Source organism: Ixodes scapularis, unplaced genomic scaffold (genome assembly GCF_016920785.2).
Source record: "Ixodes scapularis isolate PalLabHiFi unplaced genomic scaffold, ASM1692078v2 PGA_scaffold4__175_contigs__length_147842914, whole genome shotgun sequence".
Classification (NCBI taxonomy): Eukaryota; Metazoa; Arthropoda; class Arachnida; order Ixodida; family Ixodidae; genus Ixodes; species Ixodes scapularis.
The window spans coordinates 92,549,742-92,569,845 of record NW_024609879.1 but is presented as its reverse complement, the minus strand read 5'-3'; the positions used below and the strand labels follow the sequence as shown (position 1 = coordinate 92,569,845).

General features: G+C 46.6%; 1 protein-coding gene and 1 long non-coding RNA gene across 2 annotated transcripts; both read right to left on the bottom strand.

Annotated features, from left to right (window-relative positions):
- Positions 1–2,268: 2,268 nt before the first annotated feature.
- LOC120850184 (gastrula zinc finger protein XlCGF71.1-like) lies at positions 2,269–2,850 on the bottom strand (the record flags this gene model as incomplete). Its single annotated transcript, XM_040222616.2, has 1 exon — positions 2,269–2,850. A coding segment is annotated over one exon (582 nt), but the record flags the coding sequence as incomplete, so codon positions are not given.
- Positions 2,851–3,807: 957 nt separating this feature from the next.
- LOC121837569 lies at positions 3,808–14,433 on the bottom strand. Its single transcript, XR_006078204.1, has 2 exons — positions 12,456–14,433; positions 3,808–11,467 (listed from the first exon to the last, which is right to left on the bottom strand). It is a non-coding gene; the product is annotated as an uncharacterized LOC121837569 (long non-coding RNA).
- Positions 14,434–20,104: the final 5,671 nt, after the last annotated feature.

Genomic DNA, 20,104 nt, shown 5'->3' with positions numbered 1-20,104 from the left:
ACATTGAGACCTTCTTCCTAGCAATCTTGGCCTTTTTTGCTGTGAGACGCTACTTGAGGCCGTTCAACGTGGGATCAATGATTTTTCGAAACCCAAAATCATCCATCAAGTGGAACGGAAGTCCGTTTGTAGTGACAAGCTCCACGCATGCATCATAATTGCAATCCCCGTTACGTCTACATTTATACTTGCGCTACGGTGAACGACAGTATTGTCGCGGTGCCATATTTTTACATTTTAGTTGTATTGATTTTTGTTGTGTTTGTAGGTTGTGACTCTCCTGCTTAGACCCTTTCAGGGTTTTCAATACTTGTAAATAAGCAAAAGATAAAAATAAAAAAATGACCCATTGCAAATTGTTTTGGAACGGTTTTTTCGTTTTAGTTTTGCTCCGGTTCGAGAAAAACAAGCGGTTCAGTTTTGGTTCCGGTTCTGGTACAACACCCTGGTTAGGGCAGCAAAGTTGAAACAATGGTTGACCCACATTTTTGCAATTCCTGTTTCCCTTTGCAAGGCTCTAAAAAAACGAGTATAAGCACCTTTCCATTTACGTTTACGACGACTTTTGAGAAAAACATATACAAGCCTGGGCGTCCGGAGAACTTTTTTCAAGGGGGGGGAGAGCAGACCGCATTTCTCCAGGAAGGGAGAGCCATGATTGACCAAACGGGCACTATAACATACAATGTTTTCGTAGGATCAAATCCATTTTGTCGCATTATTCCGCTTCTATCGACACAAATGAGACTAACACAGACTGCCAACTTTGACGGTGTTGATCTCATGAAGGGCTTCAAGCTTCTGCCGCACTCGTTACGCATACCAACGAGCTTGTCGTTCACTCTCCATAATCCTAATCGTGCCATCTTGACTAGAAACCATAGAGCCGTAGTCACACTGTTCATACGTCACGCAGAGAACACGGTATTTGCTGCACACACACAATGACGCAAACATCTGCAGACACGTTTCGAGCGTTTTCAAAGCATGTTTGTTCTATACACACACGCATGGTTCGCCTGCAGACAGTTTTTGTGCGACCAATGTGGCAGGACTGTCCTACAACAAAACACACACGCCTCACACAGTGTCTGCGGACTGAATTTTGAATGATGCACTGTCAGTGTGACTGCGGCCTAAAAGTATGTTACCGAAACATCTCGTTGCGGAATCCCAAGGGGGACCTCCCTCTGCACCGAACGCCCATGTACACAAGTAGAAGAAATAAACCTTGTGGTCAAATTCAAGATGTCTCTCCCCTTTTTTTTTTCCATCTCTTCACCATATACTTCGTTCTCCACCCCAAAGTCGGGCCTTACTATCACGACGAGCTCTTCAGCGTTCTTACGCTTCCTACGAGCCGAGCACCATTGTCTATGGCACTCGTTCGTCAAGCTTCTTAGACTAGGCGCACAGAGACAAGAAAAAAGTTCAGTTTCACCACGATCTGCCTCACGACGAGTGTCCGCTGCTGTTGCCACAGACTCAGAATGACACTGAAATACTATGTGCGGCGAATGGCAAACAGCAAACGTACGATCATCGTCCACACGCATAGTAATGAACACGTTCACGAAACTCTTGCCGTACACCACGTGGCCGAAATGTTGTGAGGCATGCGGCAGGGCCTCGAAGGTTATCCGGCACGATTAAGCTTGGGCGCACTCGCCGGAAGAAGGGCCAACGTTGAACACGCACTCACCACCCATATGCCTCGTTGCCGACACGTTCACGAGGCTCTAGCCACGTGCCTCGCAGCCAAGCAGTTGCGAGGCGTGCGGCAGGGCCCCGAGGGTCGTCTGGCACCACAAAGCTTGAGCACAGTCGCCGGACGTGAAGTCACCACCAAACACACAGTCATCACCCACATGCCTCGTCGTCGACCCATTTGAGAAGTTCTCGCCGTGTGCCTCGCAGCCGAAATGGAGCGAAACATGCTACAGGGACTTGAAGATCATTCAGCATTACAAAGCTTGGGCGCAGTCGCCAGAAGGGCCACTTCCAAACACACAATCATCACCCACATGCCTCGTTGTCAACACGTTCACGAAGCTCTCGCCGTGCTCCTCGAGGTTCAACACTTGCGGGGCCTGCGACAGGGTCTCGAGGGTCACGTGTTATTGGTAGCCGGGAGAAGGGCCACCGCCTAACGCACAATTGTCACGCACGTGCCTCGTTGCCAACGGGTTCACGAAGCTCTAGCCGTTCGCCCCGTAGCCAAATGGCCGCGAGGCATGCGTCTTGAGGGTCGTCAGGCTTGAGAACGGCTTACACGGGCGGCTTGTTGTTGTCGTGGAGCTTCAGGTGGCTCTTGAGGCTCATTCGGTGCGCAAACGCCCGCCCGCACGTCCCACACTCAAACGGCTTCTCTCCCGTGTGGACCCTCTGGTGTACCCGCACCTCGTACGACTGCGAGAACCGTCTGTCGCACACGTCGCAGCGGAAGGGCTTCTCGGCCGTGTGCGTCTTCTGGTGGCGGACCATGTCGCTCTTTTTGGCAAACGCCCGGTCGCAGCCGCCGCACGGGTATGGGCGCTCCCCGGTGTGCGTCCGCTGGTGGGCCGACAGGGCCGAGGACTGCGCAAACGCCCGCTCGCACAGCCGGCACTGGAAGGGCCGCTCGCCCGTGTGCACGCGTTCGTGGCGCACGACGTCAAACTTGTTGTTGCTCGTGTAGGGGCAGTAGCTGCACTCGAACTTGCCCTTCTTGGAGTCGTGCGCGTCCCTCAGGTGGAGGCTCAGCAGCTCCCCGGTCGGGAACAGCAGGCCGCACTCGTCGCAAAAGGGGAACTCAGTTCCCACGTCTGGGGTGATCTCTTCGTAGGCTGTCGGGGGAAGGAGGACGGGAGTTTAGGGCGATTAGCTTCGACATGCGTGGCGGCGGGACTCTTACAAGGAGTCCTAAACCGACGAAAAGGGACAGACAGACAGGCTAGAAGACTCAATCTGTTTTCCTGAGACTTTCACGGATGGAGAGACGACCTAGCATTCTCGAGACAATCTTCTTAAAGGGGCACTAAAGTGTTCCCTATTAAAAACGTGATTAAAGACTGCGACGTGCCTGTTTTCCTGCGATTTGATGCAGAAACCACGGAAAGCCGTCAGACGTGCCACACCCAATCGCGAGCAATCGCTTCCCACGCGGCAAGGGGGCCGACTTCAAATATATGGGATTTGTTAATGGGAACCAATCACTCACGATTGACTGTCGCACGTCTGCTTACACCTTCTGGTTTCTGCGCCAAATCTCTATCTTGGGCTATTTATAATGTTTAGAGCCTGTAGATTGCATTATAACCATAAATAGACGACTCCACAAACCACTTTAGTGGTTTATGAAGTTGTGAAGCTTACGAACAACCAGAAGTCGAGAACATTCTGCCTCGCATGCTGCATTTGAAGAGACTTCAATGTTCTTTTTTTTATGTCTTGGGTCTGCATCGCAAATTTCTACCAACTCGCGTACATGTCCGATCTCTGATTAAATGTTTTGTTCTAATTAAACAATTTCTTATTAAAGACACTTTGTTCATCTCCTCCTAAGGTTCTCCACATAGAAGTTCATCTTTCTATTATCCCTCTGATCCTCGTGTCAGAGTCCACTTTCCTTACAATTCAATGGACTATGCACCAAGTTTTCATTATTTCAGATAACTTCCAGCCCGCACAAAGCCAAGCACGAGATCATTTGATGCACACATTAAAGCCAATTTATGCACCTTGGCTTAAACCAATGGGTTAACAATTCTCCCTAAAACTCCAACTGTGCATAAAAAAAAAAAAAAACTTTAGCACACAGTGGACTTGTTTTCAAGTTGTCATTCTGCTTTTATTTTAGATTTATATTCGTAAAACTTGCACATCACATCAGGAAACAGCATGAACAAATAACAGGATCCCAACAATGGCCTCCTATTTCAGACACCGGAACTTATCATTTGCTGTCCAAGAATCTCCGAAATAGAGGACAGCAATTTCAAATAATTTGAAAACAATAACCACAACTGCCAAAGACAATAAACGGAGCTTATAAATATGCCAATTTAAGTGTCGCACCATCTCCGCAAGGTGAGGCAATTTTAGTCACTGCAGGTTTCAAGTGACAAAACAATAATATGAAAATCTAAACCACAACTCACTTTATAACAGGACATATTATGTACCTATTTCCAAGACCATGGTAAAATCAAGTATGTTCTAAATCAGGGGTCTCCAAACCCCGGCTCCCAGCGGCCTGCCCATCGGCCTGCGGCAGGCAGCAGTCCTTGAAGCGACACCTGGCCCCGTGGCTTCTATCCCTTCCAACTTTTTACGCTGCTCATAGTTTTGTGTCACATTTAATGCACATTGTCATCAACGTTCCTAGTCCCATTTTATGTCTGTGTAATTACATTAAAATTATTTTGTTTTTCTGTCTGATAAGTTGTGCGTGTTGCTATAATCATTTCTACCATTTTCATTATTTTTCTCCCATTTTCAAATATGCCAACGTTTGTAAATGCCTCGATTAATGCACGGTGAGGTTTCTGCGCTAGAACGTATGTCATAATCAGCCAAATATATTAACTTATACTATATATTGAACTGTATTACTCGTAGGTTTTCTCTTATTACACCATGAAGTTTTTTTTTACTCTACTTTCATTTTTTGTATAAGATCACTTTTCTCTACTTTTTTTTTCTTTTTCACATTTATATTAACGTGTTTATTTTCTGGCCCTCGAGGCTCCGACAGACACCTAATCCGGCCCCTCAGCCATAATGTTTGGAGACCCCCTTTCAAAACCGTATGATATGCAAATGCTCAAATTTTACTAACAAAAGAACAATGAGCACAGGCCTGCACAAACACGAGCACCCACTTTGTTTTTTTACAGTCCACAATTAGCTAAAGAACATGACAGATTCACAGACTAATATTCAAGCTGGTGCCTTTTCCCTTTTTCTTTTATACTACACAAATTCCTGTTATGATGAACACATGTCTCATTCCCTTCAGACGCTAAAGAACGGGAAGAATCAGCAACATTGTTCAATCCTCCTTCTCTTTCGGAAGTGAAGAGAAGAGAGTAAAGGCCTAATACCCCCCGCCGCCATCACCGAGGGTAGGTGAAGTCGCAGGAAGAAGGGCGACCGCCAGTCGCACAATCGCTGCTCGCGAACCTGTTGTTCTACGCGCGACCCTAGTCGGCGCAACCACGAAGCTCTCGCCGCACGCGTCGTGGCCGTGCTACGGCACCTTGAGCGCATCTCCGGTCAGTGCGTCTACCTTGCCTCAAACGCGGTCCCTCGATTCCTGCGTCGACGACGCAGCAGAAGTGTCACGCCGCCGCTCCTCTCAGACATGACTTTTCTGACATTGTATGCCATTGCTTCGAAACCACCTTCAGCACTGGCAGTACGCGGAGAGCAAGTCGCCTGCTTCTTGTGCAGGAGTTGCAGTGACGTCAGAACGATGCCAAGCTCTGACTGGTTTTGATTGAAAGGATAGCGGGTAGATCCTGATGCTAGACGCCTCGAGGTTTGCCCACTATTTTTTTCAACTAGCCAATAAGAGCTCCGTTTTCTGACATCACCGCAACCCCTGTGCACGAAGCAGAAGAACTTGCGCTCCGCAGAGGACGCCAAACAAGCTGGCCAGAGATGCATTTCAGGCATGGCCGAACGATTGCAATGCATGCGGTCGCACGGCGCGACAACGTCCCAGCCCAATGGCTCGTCGTCATCGCCGCCGGCAAGCTTCAGGTGGTTTGCACGGAACAGTCGCACGTCTTCCGGTGTCGCTGCATGCTGCTCTTCCGGCTGAACACCCGGCCGCAGCGGCCACACGGGTACGGACGCTTGCCGGTGTGGGTCCGCCGGTGCGAAAGCAAGGCCGAGGACTGCGTGAACGCTCGGTTGCACTGCCGGCACTGGAAGGGTTTCTCGCCGGTGTGAATTCGTTCGTGGCACACCACGCTGCACTTGAAGTTGCTCGAGTAGGGGCAGTAGCCGCACGCAAACCTGCCCTTCCTGGAGCCGTTCACGTCCCTCGGGTGGGGGCTTGGCAGTTCCCAGGTCGGCGAGACCACGCCGTACCCGCTGCGAAAGGAGAGCTCGGCGTCGGGGCTGATCTCTTCGTGGGCTGCCGGGGAAGGAAGGCATATTCGACGATTAGCTTCGACGTGCACGGTGGCGAGGCGCTTACGACAAAAAACCCAACACCGAGGGACAGATAGACAAACTAATGATCCCAAGACTCTCTTCTTAAGACCTCCGTGGATGGAGGGACGAGACATTGTTCTTGGGACTTCGATGGACAGACAGACAACCTAGCATTCTCAAGAACGTTTTCTTAAAGGGGTACGGAAACAAAATTCCAGCGCTCATTTTATAGCTTTAACGTGTCGCATGTTGCGGCATAACCTCGAAAATACATGTCTTTCGTTGAAAGGCACAAGCAAACAAATTTTAAAGCTAATTAAACTATCTTTCAATAAGCACCTGGTGGATGCATGTCGAGCCTATTTGGGAGGTAATCTAGCAACGTTGGGGAACTTGACACATAGTCACGTAGCAAGTTCCATTGAAGCAGCGCAGCTCTTTGGAATTTCAACATTTTCCTTCTTAGCTTTCCTGCCGCGCATTGTACCAAACAGTCCAAGAAGACGGAAAGGAGGTACTCCCCGCTTTGTCGGACCCTTGTTTGTGTACCCGGACAGCCATTCTTCCCCTAGAAGATTAGCCCGTTGCTCAAAACTCGGACAAAAGTTGCTTTCCCCACCCCGTTCAGCCCCAAGCTGACAGCGTTGTGGAAGCTACGTGCTTCTTGGGCCAGTCACACGCTCGTCACTTATGGGTACTTCGAACGGCTCGGTTGTAACGCGTTGACACTATTGACACCACCACAACGCTGATAATGCCACCAACGGCAAAGCTCATAACCACGCCAGCATTGCTACGTCACGAATGCGGGGAATCTTTTCTTTCTGTTTGTTTGTGCCGGATATTTCATGACGCATCGCACTCTCCGTTCGCAAATCTTCGAGCGCTCGCTCGAGTGCACCGTTTGGAACGAAAAATATTGCCAGTCGTTCAAAATGCAAGCATGCGATTATCATTTACGGTTATTATCCATCATGCTTGACTCATTTCAGAACAAAATTTGAATATTTCAATTTTTGTTTGGATGAAGACAGACGGAGATGAGACAGTCTTCCCGGGTCTTTTTGTGGACAACACAAAAGAACTATCTAACTGGCATGTTTCCTTTGAGGAGACTAATATCCTTTGTTGTAAGTCTTCGGTGCATGTTACAAACTGCTGCCACCTCGCATACCTGACTTATCTCTAGTTAGTGTTTGTCACTAAAGTATACTATCATGTACACAAAAAAATGATAAAAAAACAAAAAGAAAACTGTGAAACACTGAACAAGAGGAAGTGTAGCACAGACACAAATCTCAAGTGCTTGCATTTTATCATGTACACCTTGTCGAGCGCTTATTAATAATTCAGAATGCATCGCCTAGTCGGATTAAAAGCCATAATGAAAAGATATCCTTGTCACCTCCTGCATTCATGGCCGAGTCGCGAGTGATCCATGTCAGGAATATAATATTTTACAAAAGAAAAAAAAATATTTCGTTACCTTCTTCTAAGACTCTACACATAGAAATCCATATTCCTGTTACCACTCTGTGATCTTTGTCGGGATAGACAATTTGGTAAACTATGCGCCAAAGTTTTGTCATTTCACATAGCTTTCAGCCTACACGAAGCCAAGCACAAGACTATTGATGCAAACATGCAAGCAAGCCAACTTATGCAATGTCATGCCTTGGCATGAACTAATGGGCAAAAAAGTCTCCCCCAAAAGTCCAGCCGCATATAAGATCAGACCGTTTGTGCACAATGAACCTGTTTCCCTGTATTGCATCATTTTGGTTTTAATTTATATTTATCCTCATACAATCATACAAGGACAGCAGGAAAGAGCATGAAAAAAAAACCAAGATCGTAATGCCCCCATCATACCTGAAGAGTAATGATTCTTGTTATTTCTTCATGCTCTTTCCTGCTGTCCTTGTATGCAGTAAATGCAGCAACATGCATGTCCAAAGTAGAGACCAGCAGGTACATATAATTTGAAGATAATAATTGCAACCAATTCCTGATACAGGTGGATGCCTTGGTAGCCTTAGGTTAAACTTTCACTTTCAAGCGTCCTTATTTAAAGACCAAAGGAGTGAGTGCCACTGATTGTTAATAAAAGATGCTAGAAAGCAAAAACTGCTTCAAGTTTTTCGTATAGCTGTATAGGCATCCATCTATAATTGTAATAATGTAATATTGTAGGAGATGCGAGAGCACGGTAAATTGAAGTATGTTCTAAATGAGGGGTCTCCAAACTTCGACATGCAGGCCGAACCACGCCCGCGGAGTTCTTCCGACTGGCCCGTGGCTCGCCGCAGTCCTCTCAACGAAGCCCGGCCCGGGACCCGTTCCCAGCAAGTCCACTGCTACCGACGCAAAAACGCGCGTAAAGTGGCGCCGTAAAGTAGGCAAGGATACCAGAATAAAACTTGAGAAAACTGCCCATCGTAAGGCGTGTCCTTCGCCATATTATTCATTGGACATTGTCATCATTCTTAGTCCCCTGTTTCGTATTTGTGTAACTATGCGTGTTAAAATTCCTTTGCATTCCCATGTATATTGGGCTTAGAGTCTGTTGTCGTATCTATTGCATATTGTCAGCATCAGTTCTATCATTCTCACTAGTCTTCTGCCCTGTGTGTAGATTCCAAAGTTCCTACGTGCTTTGGCTTGTGCCTGGTAGGTTTTGTGGGTCCCAATTATTGGGTCATAATTATCTAAAAATTTAATCTTGAAATACTGCATATGTATTCATCCACCTTTTATTTGCTTAATTTTTACTCATAACTTTTAATTTTGTATTTATATGCTTATCTAGTATAATCAATTTTGTTTTACCTCATTTATGATTATTTATTTTTGTACCAGCCCTTAAGACAGTGACAGATCCTCCATCCGCCCCTTTAGTCAAAAAGTTTGGAGACCCCTGTTCTAAATCATACGACCTGCAAATGTTGGCACTTCACTTGAATACCAAGCATGTGCTTACGCTGACACGAGTTCCTATTTTGTTTTCCATACAGTTCAAAATAGGCTAGAATACATGAAACGTTTATAGATCAATACTCAAGCTAGTGGCTGCTGCCAATAATCTTTTGTACTATTACCGTAATATACCGCAGAATCGCCTGCTTCGTTCAAGCGTCCACTATTAACATTTTCCAAATTTGAGAATTCTTCAAATTATGCATTACAAGGCAACTCCACTCAATTCTGAAAATTTCGGGATAATGAGTGATTTCGCACTAAAAAGCCATAGTAAAACACACTTCATTTGCTTTGTAAACAAAGGGATATATAGTTTTAAACATAATTTTAAACACGAGCAGAAATCGAAACTTCGACTCCGTCCGGCAACATTGGCCTTGGGCTGCCAAGAACATGCCTATCACGTGGTGCAAGATGTCACGTGATCCTCTACGCAACGACTGGCGGGGTGGGGGCAGGCGTATGTCAGGATCAAGTGTAGTCTGCACCACACTTCGCTACGTTTTGGTGTCTATGACATTCGAAGACATCATCACAACTGCAGCATTAGTCTGCGCACGTAGTGTCCGTAGTGTGGACAAAACTTCCGAGAGACAATAATCACAAATGGTGAGACAACGGCGGTCGTGACGCGGGAGACTGTGGAAGTGGAACCATGGTGGGGCCGCCAAACGGCTCCCAAGAAGCACGCTTCGCAGGCACATTACGCCAACCACAAGGACACCGCTGAGCGCCAAGAGAAAACGCTGCTGATGTCACCCATTACGCTCGACCAGAAAAGTATGAACAAGCAAAGGGGGGCAATGGTGGCGACCTTTAGGTCAATGCTGGCTACGCCCATGCCATATCTTTGATTGCGCTTTTGGTTGTGCCTCAATTCGCCTGCTCGGGTCAGCCGATTTCGGCAGCCTGGCGAGTTGTACAGTTTGCCAGACCGTTTAAAGAACATTTAAGGCCCGTTCACACTCTTGCAAGAGACGAGACCCGTTGAAACCTCTTAAAATTTCTTCGGATAAGAGAACACACTGGCACTCTGGCACCATCTATGCGGTGACTCTGGATCTGCATTTTACAAGAGCGAAGGTTTTGCGGGATTTCCAAGGACTACTGTGCATAATACCTATACGAAAGGCTCGTTTATAACGTTGACAAAAGTTTTTCGAGCCAAGAAAAAAAGGATAATGCGCGAAAAAAATAGAAAATATGCCGGACCTCCAACTTTACACTGCTACCCAATAGATGGCACCAGTGTGTCCTCTCATGATAAGATATTAAGAGGTTCCAAGGCACCCGGTTTTAAGAGGTCGCAAGTGTGTGAACGGGCCTTTAGATAGAACTACGTCCTAATATTTCATATGTGGTCTTCCTAGGTGATACTGAAGAGGACTGCATTCATTCTTTTAAAACAAAAAATGAAGCGGAGTTGCCCATTAACCCAGTGGGTAGTAAAGATGTGGCGGACAATCCCCCTGTACTTTACGGTAATGCAATTAAGTCTGTGTAAGTGCTCCTTCGACATTTTATCATACTTCGTTTAGTGAAAACGCAACAAACAAACAAAGACTGCTTGTGCAACGCACAATCCATCTTAGGCCAACGCCGATCAATTTTTTAGCTGGCATTTGTAACGCACTAAACAACGGGAGCAAGCGGTAACACACCACAATCCGCTTTCTCCAGGCCTGCAAGCCTTCTCTCTGGGCAATAAACGAGAAAAGAGCGACGACAGTGAAGCCCCAAGATTCCTCGTCCCGCTGAGGTCGGGCGGAGTTGCCAGAAGAGGGCGACCGTCAAACTCAAAATCGTCGCATCACGTGCCAGGTCGTCCCACACGCAACTTGAGTCCACACACTCACAAATATCACGCCGCGCGCAAAGCAGGCAAGCGCCGCAACGCGCGCAGCTGTCCGACGCAAGGACGTCCGAAACGAACTGCTCGTCGTCGCCGCAGGGCTTCGGCCGGGTCACACGACGCCGTCGCACCTCTTCCAGTGGCGCTGCATGTCGCACCTCCTGCTGAACCCCCGGTCACAGCGGCCGCAACGGTACGGGCGCTCGCCCGTGTGCGTCCGCCGGTGCGAGATCAGGTTCGAGGACTGTGCGAACGCCCGGTTGCAGAACCGGCACTGGAAGGGTTTCTCGCCGGTGTGTATGCGTTCGTGGCGCTTGACGTCGAACTTGTAGATGCTCGTGTAGGGGCACCGGCTGCACTCAAACTTGCCTTTCCTCGAGTCGTGCGCTTCTTTCAGGTGGAGACTCAGCAGGTCTCGGTTGGGGAAGAAGCAGCCGCACTCGTCGCAGGACAGGCACTCGGTCAGCACGCCGGGAGCGATCTCTTCGTAGGCTGTCGGGGACACACGATTCGAACGGTTAGCTTCGACGCGTGGAGCAATGGGACGCTCGCGACGGGAGACGGAAAACCGACGGAAGAGGAACGAGCAGAGAGTGCAGAAGTCTCAAGACTGTGTTCTCCAGACTTCCGTCAGCAGACAGATGACCAAGTTTCAAAACACTCCTCAAGACTTTCATGAACGACAGAGTTTAAACATTTTTTATCTCGTATGCTTCCTTTGATGAAACTTCAAAGTCTCTGCTCTAAATTCTGGATTTGCATTACGAGTTTTCTTTACAAACTTACCTGCCTTATTTCCGATTCAAGGTTAGTCTCTAAAGGAAAGTTTCCTGCACACAACAAGTTGCTAGAAGTGGCATAAAAAGAGAAATGGGAATGTAACACAGACAAATGTTGCGTGTTTGCATTCTAATTCTCTTTTTCGACCCTGTTGTGCTATATTTAATTGATCAGAATACATCGCCTAGCCCAACGAAAAGCTTTAGTGAGAAGATGATCTTGACACCTTCTGCATTTATGGTCAAGTCGCTAGTGATCCATGTCAGGGGTGTTCAAATGACCAACACAAGCATTGCTTTACTACTCGCACACCCCACACAAGTTGCACATCAAGGAAAAGCATGAAAGGCTAACATGGCCGTAACACTGGCATGACATTTAAAGAAGTACACACCCAATGAACAAGCAGTACACACCAGAATTTGACATTCAGGTATCTCAGAAACAGATAGCAGCAATTGCAAATATTAATCACAACCAATCACAGATGTCGCTGGACGACTTGGCAACCTCAAGGTCAACTCCAAGTAAAATATATGCAGTGTCATAACAGGTAGGATACACAGATCAAAAAAGGCATACAGAGTAGTGCAATAAGCTTATATAAACAAAAAACGACCCCCCCCCCCCTTCCCAAGCCCAATTTTTTTTTTATTAATTTTTAACTCCTTGGTTACACCATGTATGTAACGAGACCCACTTCACTAAGCCATTAAAAAAAGGGCTCCGATAACAGCTCTGTCGGACACCAGCCACTACAGGCAGCAGTTCATCTCCATCCACCATCCAGCTGGAAAAAAAAAAAAGGTTCATTCACAATGTTGCCATGCGAATTGGACGAGTACGCTATGCATGGAGAGATAAAAAGTGACACCCGCCATTTTCAAAATACCCAACGCCACGTGAAGGAAAACTGGGTTCGAGGACTCCCAGGCCGAAACTATGTGCGCAATCAGGAAGGAAAGGGAAGAAGCATTTTAGAATGAATTTGGGGGCAAAACAATAAGCCAAAATAGGTAGAAAAGGGACACTGGGGGAGCTCAATCTAGGTCACCGCTCCTCAGTGGAGCCAGCAGGACCAATCATCATCGACTGAGGGAGTGACCAGACTCGTTTGAGCACAAGTTCATGCACTATCATGACAGAACCTCCTGAACCGGCAATTTTTAGAAATGGCGGATTCGGACGACGCAAATGTTATAGACCGTTTCAATCTAAATCTAACCGCAGCCGACGCTACGATACGACAAAGCCAATCGAACAGCACTAAAAGTGTCGTAGCGGCACAAATTGTTTTTGTGCATCTGCTATGGACGACTAAACCGATCACACAGAGTAAGCGCACTGCAAACCTGCACTTTTTTTATGTTTGCGATTGCTTTTGCCAGGGATCGCAAACCCACAAGGACCAAGAAAGACGCGATGACTCGGAGTGGAAAGGGGTATAGAACTTCTCATTCGTTCTCTAACCGTTGATGACAACCGTTCGAGTGCTCACTGTTGTAATCTGGTCTGCCACACCATTTTATGTGGCTACAAAATGCTAACGGCTCCATTTTGCGCACTACAAGTCCTGCCGTGGTTCCCAGGAGGCAAGTCACAGTTAGTTGCCTGTTAATTTGTTCAAGAGCTACGTGTTCACCCGCTGGAGTAAAAAGGAACTTGAGGGTATGGGTGTGCCGAGGCCTTTGGAAGACTGCTGCAACATGCCTAGTGTGTGCACGCATCTTAAAAGTGAGCTCGTGCTCGCAACTCGCTCTCGGTTCGGAACAGAGGCTGAAACAGAATATTTCACGTATGCACTCCAAAGTATGCAGAGAGCGCAATACGCATATACCGGCAAAATTGTTAGCGGGTATTCGGCCACGCCGGTACCTATTGGTGCCTCCCCCTACCCTCGGGGAGTACAAATAACTCACCTCGAAACGACGGTTTCCCTTTGCTGTGGTTTTGAGCCGGCCTTGCAATGACTAGACCAAAATTGCAAAGACGCTATTGTTAAATAAAAACAGAAAGAGTAAACATAGGGACGGACAGAACAGCTGATGTTCTGTCCGTCCCTGTGTTTATTCTTTCTGTTTTTTATTTAACTTCACCAACGCGCTCACGTCGAACTAACACTATTGTTCACGCTTGCTGTTACAAAGTTTACTGTTTAGCAACCTCAAACTATTAGAATTCTAAAAATACCTTCAAATTTCATAATATGTTGCAGAAAAGGAAAATTAAGCAAGACAAGCTCCTTTCGCGAAACCGTTCACTTTTTTAGATGTAGAACTCTACAGCCACAGCCTTTACGAAAACGGCCAGCCTAATGAGGTAAGAAAAAAGAAAGAAATATATTATACTTGGATTTCGTTGACGGCCCTAATTATCTCAAATTCTTGCACAGCACTGTAACGCACAAACTGGGCAAAAGAACGAGATATGTCGCACTGGAGCACGGACTTGAGTTTGTGACAGTCTCAAGTTGCGAAGACGGGACTCCGGTCAGATGGGTGTGGTGGGTGCACCTTTGAAAAACCGGCAGTCCAAGGATGGATAAACGAAACCAAGCTCACGGTTACCACGATTAGTTCACAACCAATTTCACGCAATCAAACTATTCCAAACACACAGCGAAAACGCATAACGATAACACAAAGCCACACGGCCCGATATTGCTCCAACACCTCGAACAAAACCTCTACTGGATTGAATTGGCTTCGTTCCGTAAGTCGATTTGCAGTCAAACTTTTTGATGGGATTGGCTTTGTTTTTCTCGAGGCAAAGCAGTTTTTGTTTCGGTTATCGCTCTCATCAAACAAAATGCACTTCTCGAGAACAGCTTATGCCCTTGAATAGTTCCCTTATTTCATCAGTCAAACTCGTTTCGGATGATACATTTTCAGGACATAAAAGTTAGCAGTGGGCCTAAAATTCATGCAACACAGGACGACAGAAGAAAAGCAAAAAATAAGGCCATCGACGGTATTTTTGTTAGCATTGTTCTCGCGAAGTCAGACTTACATTTTGAGCTATTTCGCGGTGATTTGTTAGATAGAAATTACACCTCTTGCTCGTGGTCGGAGTGATCATCCTGATGGGACATCCCTTCCTGTTCCGCTGGCGGCCATAGCTGTGTGCTAGCCTCCCTACTGTGTGCGCGACTGCTGAGCGCGTGCTGACGGCAAGCTTCCACAGTTCTCTTTCAGCGTGCATTCAACACCATCAAGACTGCCTGTCTTAGCACCCTATGTGACCTCGCTCTGAGCATGCGTTTAAGAGCACCCACAAATATGGCGTCCAGTGAATACTCCCTATACACGTTTGCAAGTCCGATCTCAAAGCGCCGCCATCTTCCTCAGTGGGGTGCGCTCTTGGGTGCGACCATAATCCGATTTCGACGCCTTAGCAAGGCATTATGACTCGTCGAAGCGCACCCCAGCCACGTATGATGGCAGCGCCCCACTGAACTCAGTGCAGCGCCCTAAAGCCGGACTTGCAGTTCAATTTTTTTTTTTTTTTTTAATTTTTACTATTATCTATTATTCCGCGTGGTGGAGCTGACATAAACGCCCTGGTTTAATTACGTCCGATGGACGGTTTAACGTCCGATGGTTTAATTACACGTTTATCAAGCGCTATACTTCGTTTCACCTTATGTTGTACCGCAGCGAAGGCTAGAAGCGCGAGCTCATAGCGTTGGCAGCTGCTCTTAATTCACGAGAGCGTGTGCCGCCGAGATGTGCCCCAGAGCAAAGAGCTCGCGCTTGTAGCCTTTCCTGCGGTAGATCATAAGGTGAAACAGAGTTAGCAGAAAGGCGGAGAGCAAGTCGTCTGCTTTTAGCACAGGAGTTGCAGTGACGTCAGAACGACGCCGAGCTCTTACTGGCTGATCGAAAAATATAGTGGGTAGACCCTAGCATCGAGCTCTACCGGCTCTACCCACTATCCTTTCAATCAAAAGCAATCAGACGTCGGCGTCCTTCTGACGTCACCGCAACTCCTGTGCAAGAAGCAGACGACTTGCTCTCCGCATAGTCAGAAACACATAAAAAATTCAGTAGATTTTCCGCCCCCAGCACGAGTTTTTAGCCTTTGATAATATTCTACTTTGCCTCACGCGCCGCCAAAGCACGGTGGAAAGCAACGATTCCGTGCAGAAAACGTTGACCCGGTGTGCGTGTGAAGGCTCAAGCCTACGTACACACACCCAGTCGATGTCTTCAGCACGTATTCTGTCCACGCGTCGACGCAACGCCCAGTGTTCGGTAGACCCACTGGGAGGACCCTGTAGACACAAAATTCTGATTGGCTATTAAAAAAAAAAAAAAAAAAAAGTCACATGACCCTATAAATTGAGTGAACTATAAATTCGTTATAATAAAACTATATTTGATATGTTGAATGCATTCTCAGATAATTATGTGCGACGTCGCAGGTCACATTTGACAAGAGGCGGGAGCATCACCGGAATCACTTTGTTGTCTGCGTTTCGACCTTTGTATACATTCTCTGGCTCTGAGTGTTCCTGCAACCTTAGCAAATACACTGCCATTTGTCGTGAATTCATGTTTCTGAGCATTAGTTTTCCCTTCTTGGTGTACTGTTGATTTTTTTTCATTATGTATTTGTTTCGCAAGATTCAGATTTCCTGTGTATTTCACTCAAAACTTGGCGTACAACGTGCTTTGATTGCTATGGGGTTCCTTGTGGAAAGACCTTCAGCCTTTCCCAATGCGGAGTGCAAGTTTGTCTGCTTCTTTTGCAGACATTGTGGTGACGTCAGAGCGCTGAGCTCCGATTGGCTCTGATTCAACGATTGTAGGTAGACCTCAAAGCAAGCTGCCTTGAGGGCTACCCACTATCCTCCAATCAGAGCTCTGCGTTCTGACACTGTCACAACCCCCCTGCAAATGAAGCAGACAAACTTTCGGTCCGCATCGGAGAGCAAGTTCGTCTGCTTCTTGAATCCGTTGCGGTAACATCATAACAACGCCAAGCTCCGATTGGCTTTGATTAAAAGGATAGTGGGTACAGTGGATAGACCTCAATTATAAATGCCACAAAGTCTACCCACTATGTTTTTTTTTTTTTTTTTTTCAAACAGTCAATAAGAGTTTGGTGTTCTGACATCATTGCACCCCCTGTGCAAGAAGCAGACAAACTTGCGCTCCGCATTGAAACCCGACGTGGCTGTCGAGATTCAGTCGATTCTTTTTAGCGACGATTAAGTGTCTGTCTGTCATGATCGCTGGTTTGGCGGCCATCCTCCCTAGGCAAAGTAGCCTGCGCGATCGGTGGACTATGGGTGGGCAGTCACTCCGTGCCAATTCTGCGGGAGCAGTGGCAGCAGTACAAAACGGGTTGGGAGAGCAACTCTTGCCGCAAAAGCCACAAGACAGGCCATGGTTTCATCAAACAGCCGAAAGAGGAGCGGGATGCCAAAGGATGGTGGCGTTCACTTCAGTGAGGTCAGTCAATGTGTTGGTGGTGGCCTTGTCACCTCATTTTTTTTTTAAATTATCTCTTCATCTGTCATTTAATTGCTGCAGCACCTGTTCTGAAAATAGGATTCAGGGGTAAATGTTTGGCAAGCAAATACTTCCAGTGGTAGGTTTATAGTTTAGCCTTAAATTTTAAGGTTTAGCCTTGCTTGTTTAGCTAAGACCACTAAATGCTCAGATTGCTGACATTGTTATTATATATATATTTTTATGTTGGGGGCTATTTTGCTTAACATACTCTTCGTCCCACTCCTACGAAATTCCCAATAGAAGGGTGGGCCAGTCAATGAGTAAAATCACATCGATCACTTCAGCCTACCTTCACAGTTTTGTGCTCGAACCATAGTTTGACCTTGCAACAGTGGCAACAAGGCCGTTGATCAGCTACGTGACCTTGGAGAGGGGGTGCAGTGTTGTGCATGGAGCATATCACGTTCACAGAGCTGGGTTTACTGAGATGTCTCGTAGTGTCTGCTGCGGTCAGACTTGATGTGAAACGAAGTGTAGACCGGTTGCAAAAATATGCATTGATACTATAGTTGTTGAAATAGGGAAAGTACTCTCAAATTACTGCTAATAAACGATTTTGCAAATGCCGGTGCCATCAGTAAGCACTGTAAAAAATTGTGGGAAATGCGAGCGCTCCCAGCCACCTTCGCTCTAGAATGTAAGGAAAATGAAAAAAAAAAACTGGATTCTGCTTGCTAACTGGACAATGTACAATATCAGAACTGTTTTTAATGTCAGGTACAGTGATGCAGATACTAAATAACTGCATGCCAGCAGGCATTTTTTTTCTGAGGAGCGCTTAACTGGTTGCTTACGTTCGAGCTAGCGCTGATGTCGGGACTCATCCATGTGGAGCACATAAAGGGGTGTCCATGAGCGCGAACTGCCATTATCTACACTTGTGTCACGGCGGTCTGATTTAAAGGGGAGAGGGTTCTCGAAACATCAGATGATAACGACAGTTTGCGTTGATGGGCTCCCCCCTATCTGCTCCGCATAGACGAGTCCTAATGTCGGTTCTAGTTTAAACGTAAACCACCAGTCAAGCGCTCCTTTGAAAGTAATGCCCGCTCACATGAAACTGTTTAATATCTACGTGCCTGTACATGGTTTATAAAGCACTTTAATTTGTTCTTGAGCTCCATACTAGCTCAGAAGTCTAGTTTCTAACTAAAAATGACCTGAGCAGCAGCCGCCAAGTAGATGATGTAGTTAGCAGTAAAGGACGTCATGGCTCGACGTTCTCAACGTCGTTCAAAATGCATACGACATTTTCATTCACATGACCAGCTCCAACCAATGCATGGCTTGCACTGACGTCGCATCGCAAACTTTTCACTACCACGAAAGAGAGAGGGAAAATCTGCAAGACAGAAAAGAGGGTCCTGGTAAGAGAGGAGCTCCTCCTTCACTCTTTTTTTTGGTGGACATAGAGTGCTCTCTGGATGACGGTATGTGCAAGCCACGTGTACGTTGCACTCCTTTCTCATTGCCTGCAACAGGTACACCTCGCCAACGTTTTATGGGCATTCAGAATTCACTTAACTTTTGGGAAGCATTATTGTTCAGCCAACTTGAAGTAAAGATACTAGTTGTGAAATTGCAGGGGACGCTTCATTGACCGTTCTTTCAACATCGATCTGCTTTCTTGTCTCTACACGATGGACCGGCCAGTTCTCGAGTTTCCCAGGCTCTCTCGCGTGCCCCATGAAAGGGCGTACACCGATTTGCAAAATGATCTCCGGTGCAGAAGTGCTGCTTACATGAACGAGATTTTATGGTAGTCACTTGTATTCCCATTCCTACCCTGTTGTTTCGAATTTCTGAATACTGTTGATAATAACTCTCACGTAACATTTTATGAGCTTGACGTCCAATGCTCAGGTTTCAACACTCGGACAGGAAATAAACTAAGTTATACCTATTCTGATTTCAATATTTTACAACGCCTTGGAATGAGTAATAATAATAATTAAATATTTATTTGCATACAGAAATGTCATCCTGGGTGGCGTGCAAGGCTGTGCAGAAAGGTTAGAACCCGTTTGTGAGTGCGCCTGCCAGGCTATCACCCAAAATTTGAATAAAAAAAAATGGAGGCGAGAAAAAAATTTACGCACACGTTCATAAAAAAATTTTGTATACGAGGCAGCAACAAAGAAAAAGGAGGGTAAAGTGTAAAGGCCTGTTCACACTCTTGCGACCAAATAAGACCGAGAGAGACCAGATCGGTTTTTAGGCCTCTTGCGATCTCTTAGGACCAGCCCCGCTGCAGCGCATCCGGTTCTAAGAAGTCGCAAAAGGCTTAAAAACCAGTCTGGCCTTTCTTGGTTTTACTCGGTCGCAAGAGTGTGAACGGCACTTAAAGGGCCCATGAAACGATTTTTGGGTTGGGATAAATCATTTTAGATTGGGATTTTACTAATAGCACATCGTTCAGTGGGCCAAAAGAAAAAGGTAGAAAGTCAAAAGCCTGACATTCAGTGCGAAACTTTGAAAACACAGCGGACTATTTCGTTCCTCCTCCCCTTCGTAACCGCTCTGCCTTTTCAATGGGATACATCCGCGGTCCCAAAAGCGTGTCATCGGGTCCAAACTCACGTCACACGAAACCGGACCTCATTTAGTCCCTTCACCCCTAAGCTGACATTGTGGTAAAAGCTACGCGCTTGCCGGACCAATCAGCCGTCTCCGTTTCATCACCTGACCTCATTCTCTCCAGCCACATTTGCCACGCTCAAGTGGCAAAAGTGTGGTTAGCCCAAGGAGCACGTAGCTTCCACAGCACTGTCAGCTTAGGGGTGAACGGGGTAGGGAAAGAAAATTTTGTCCGAGTTTTGAGCGACGGGCT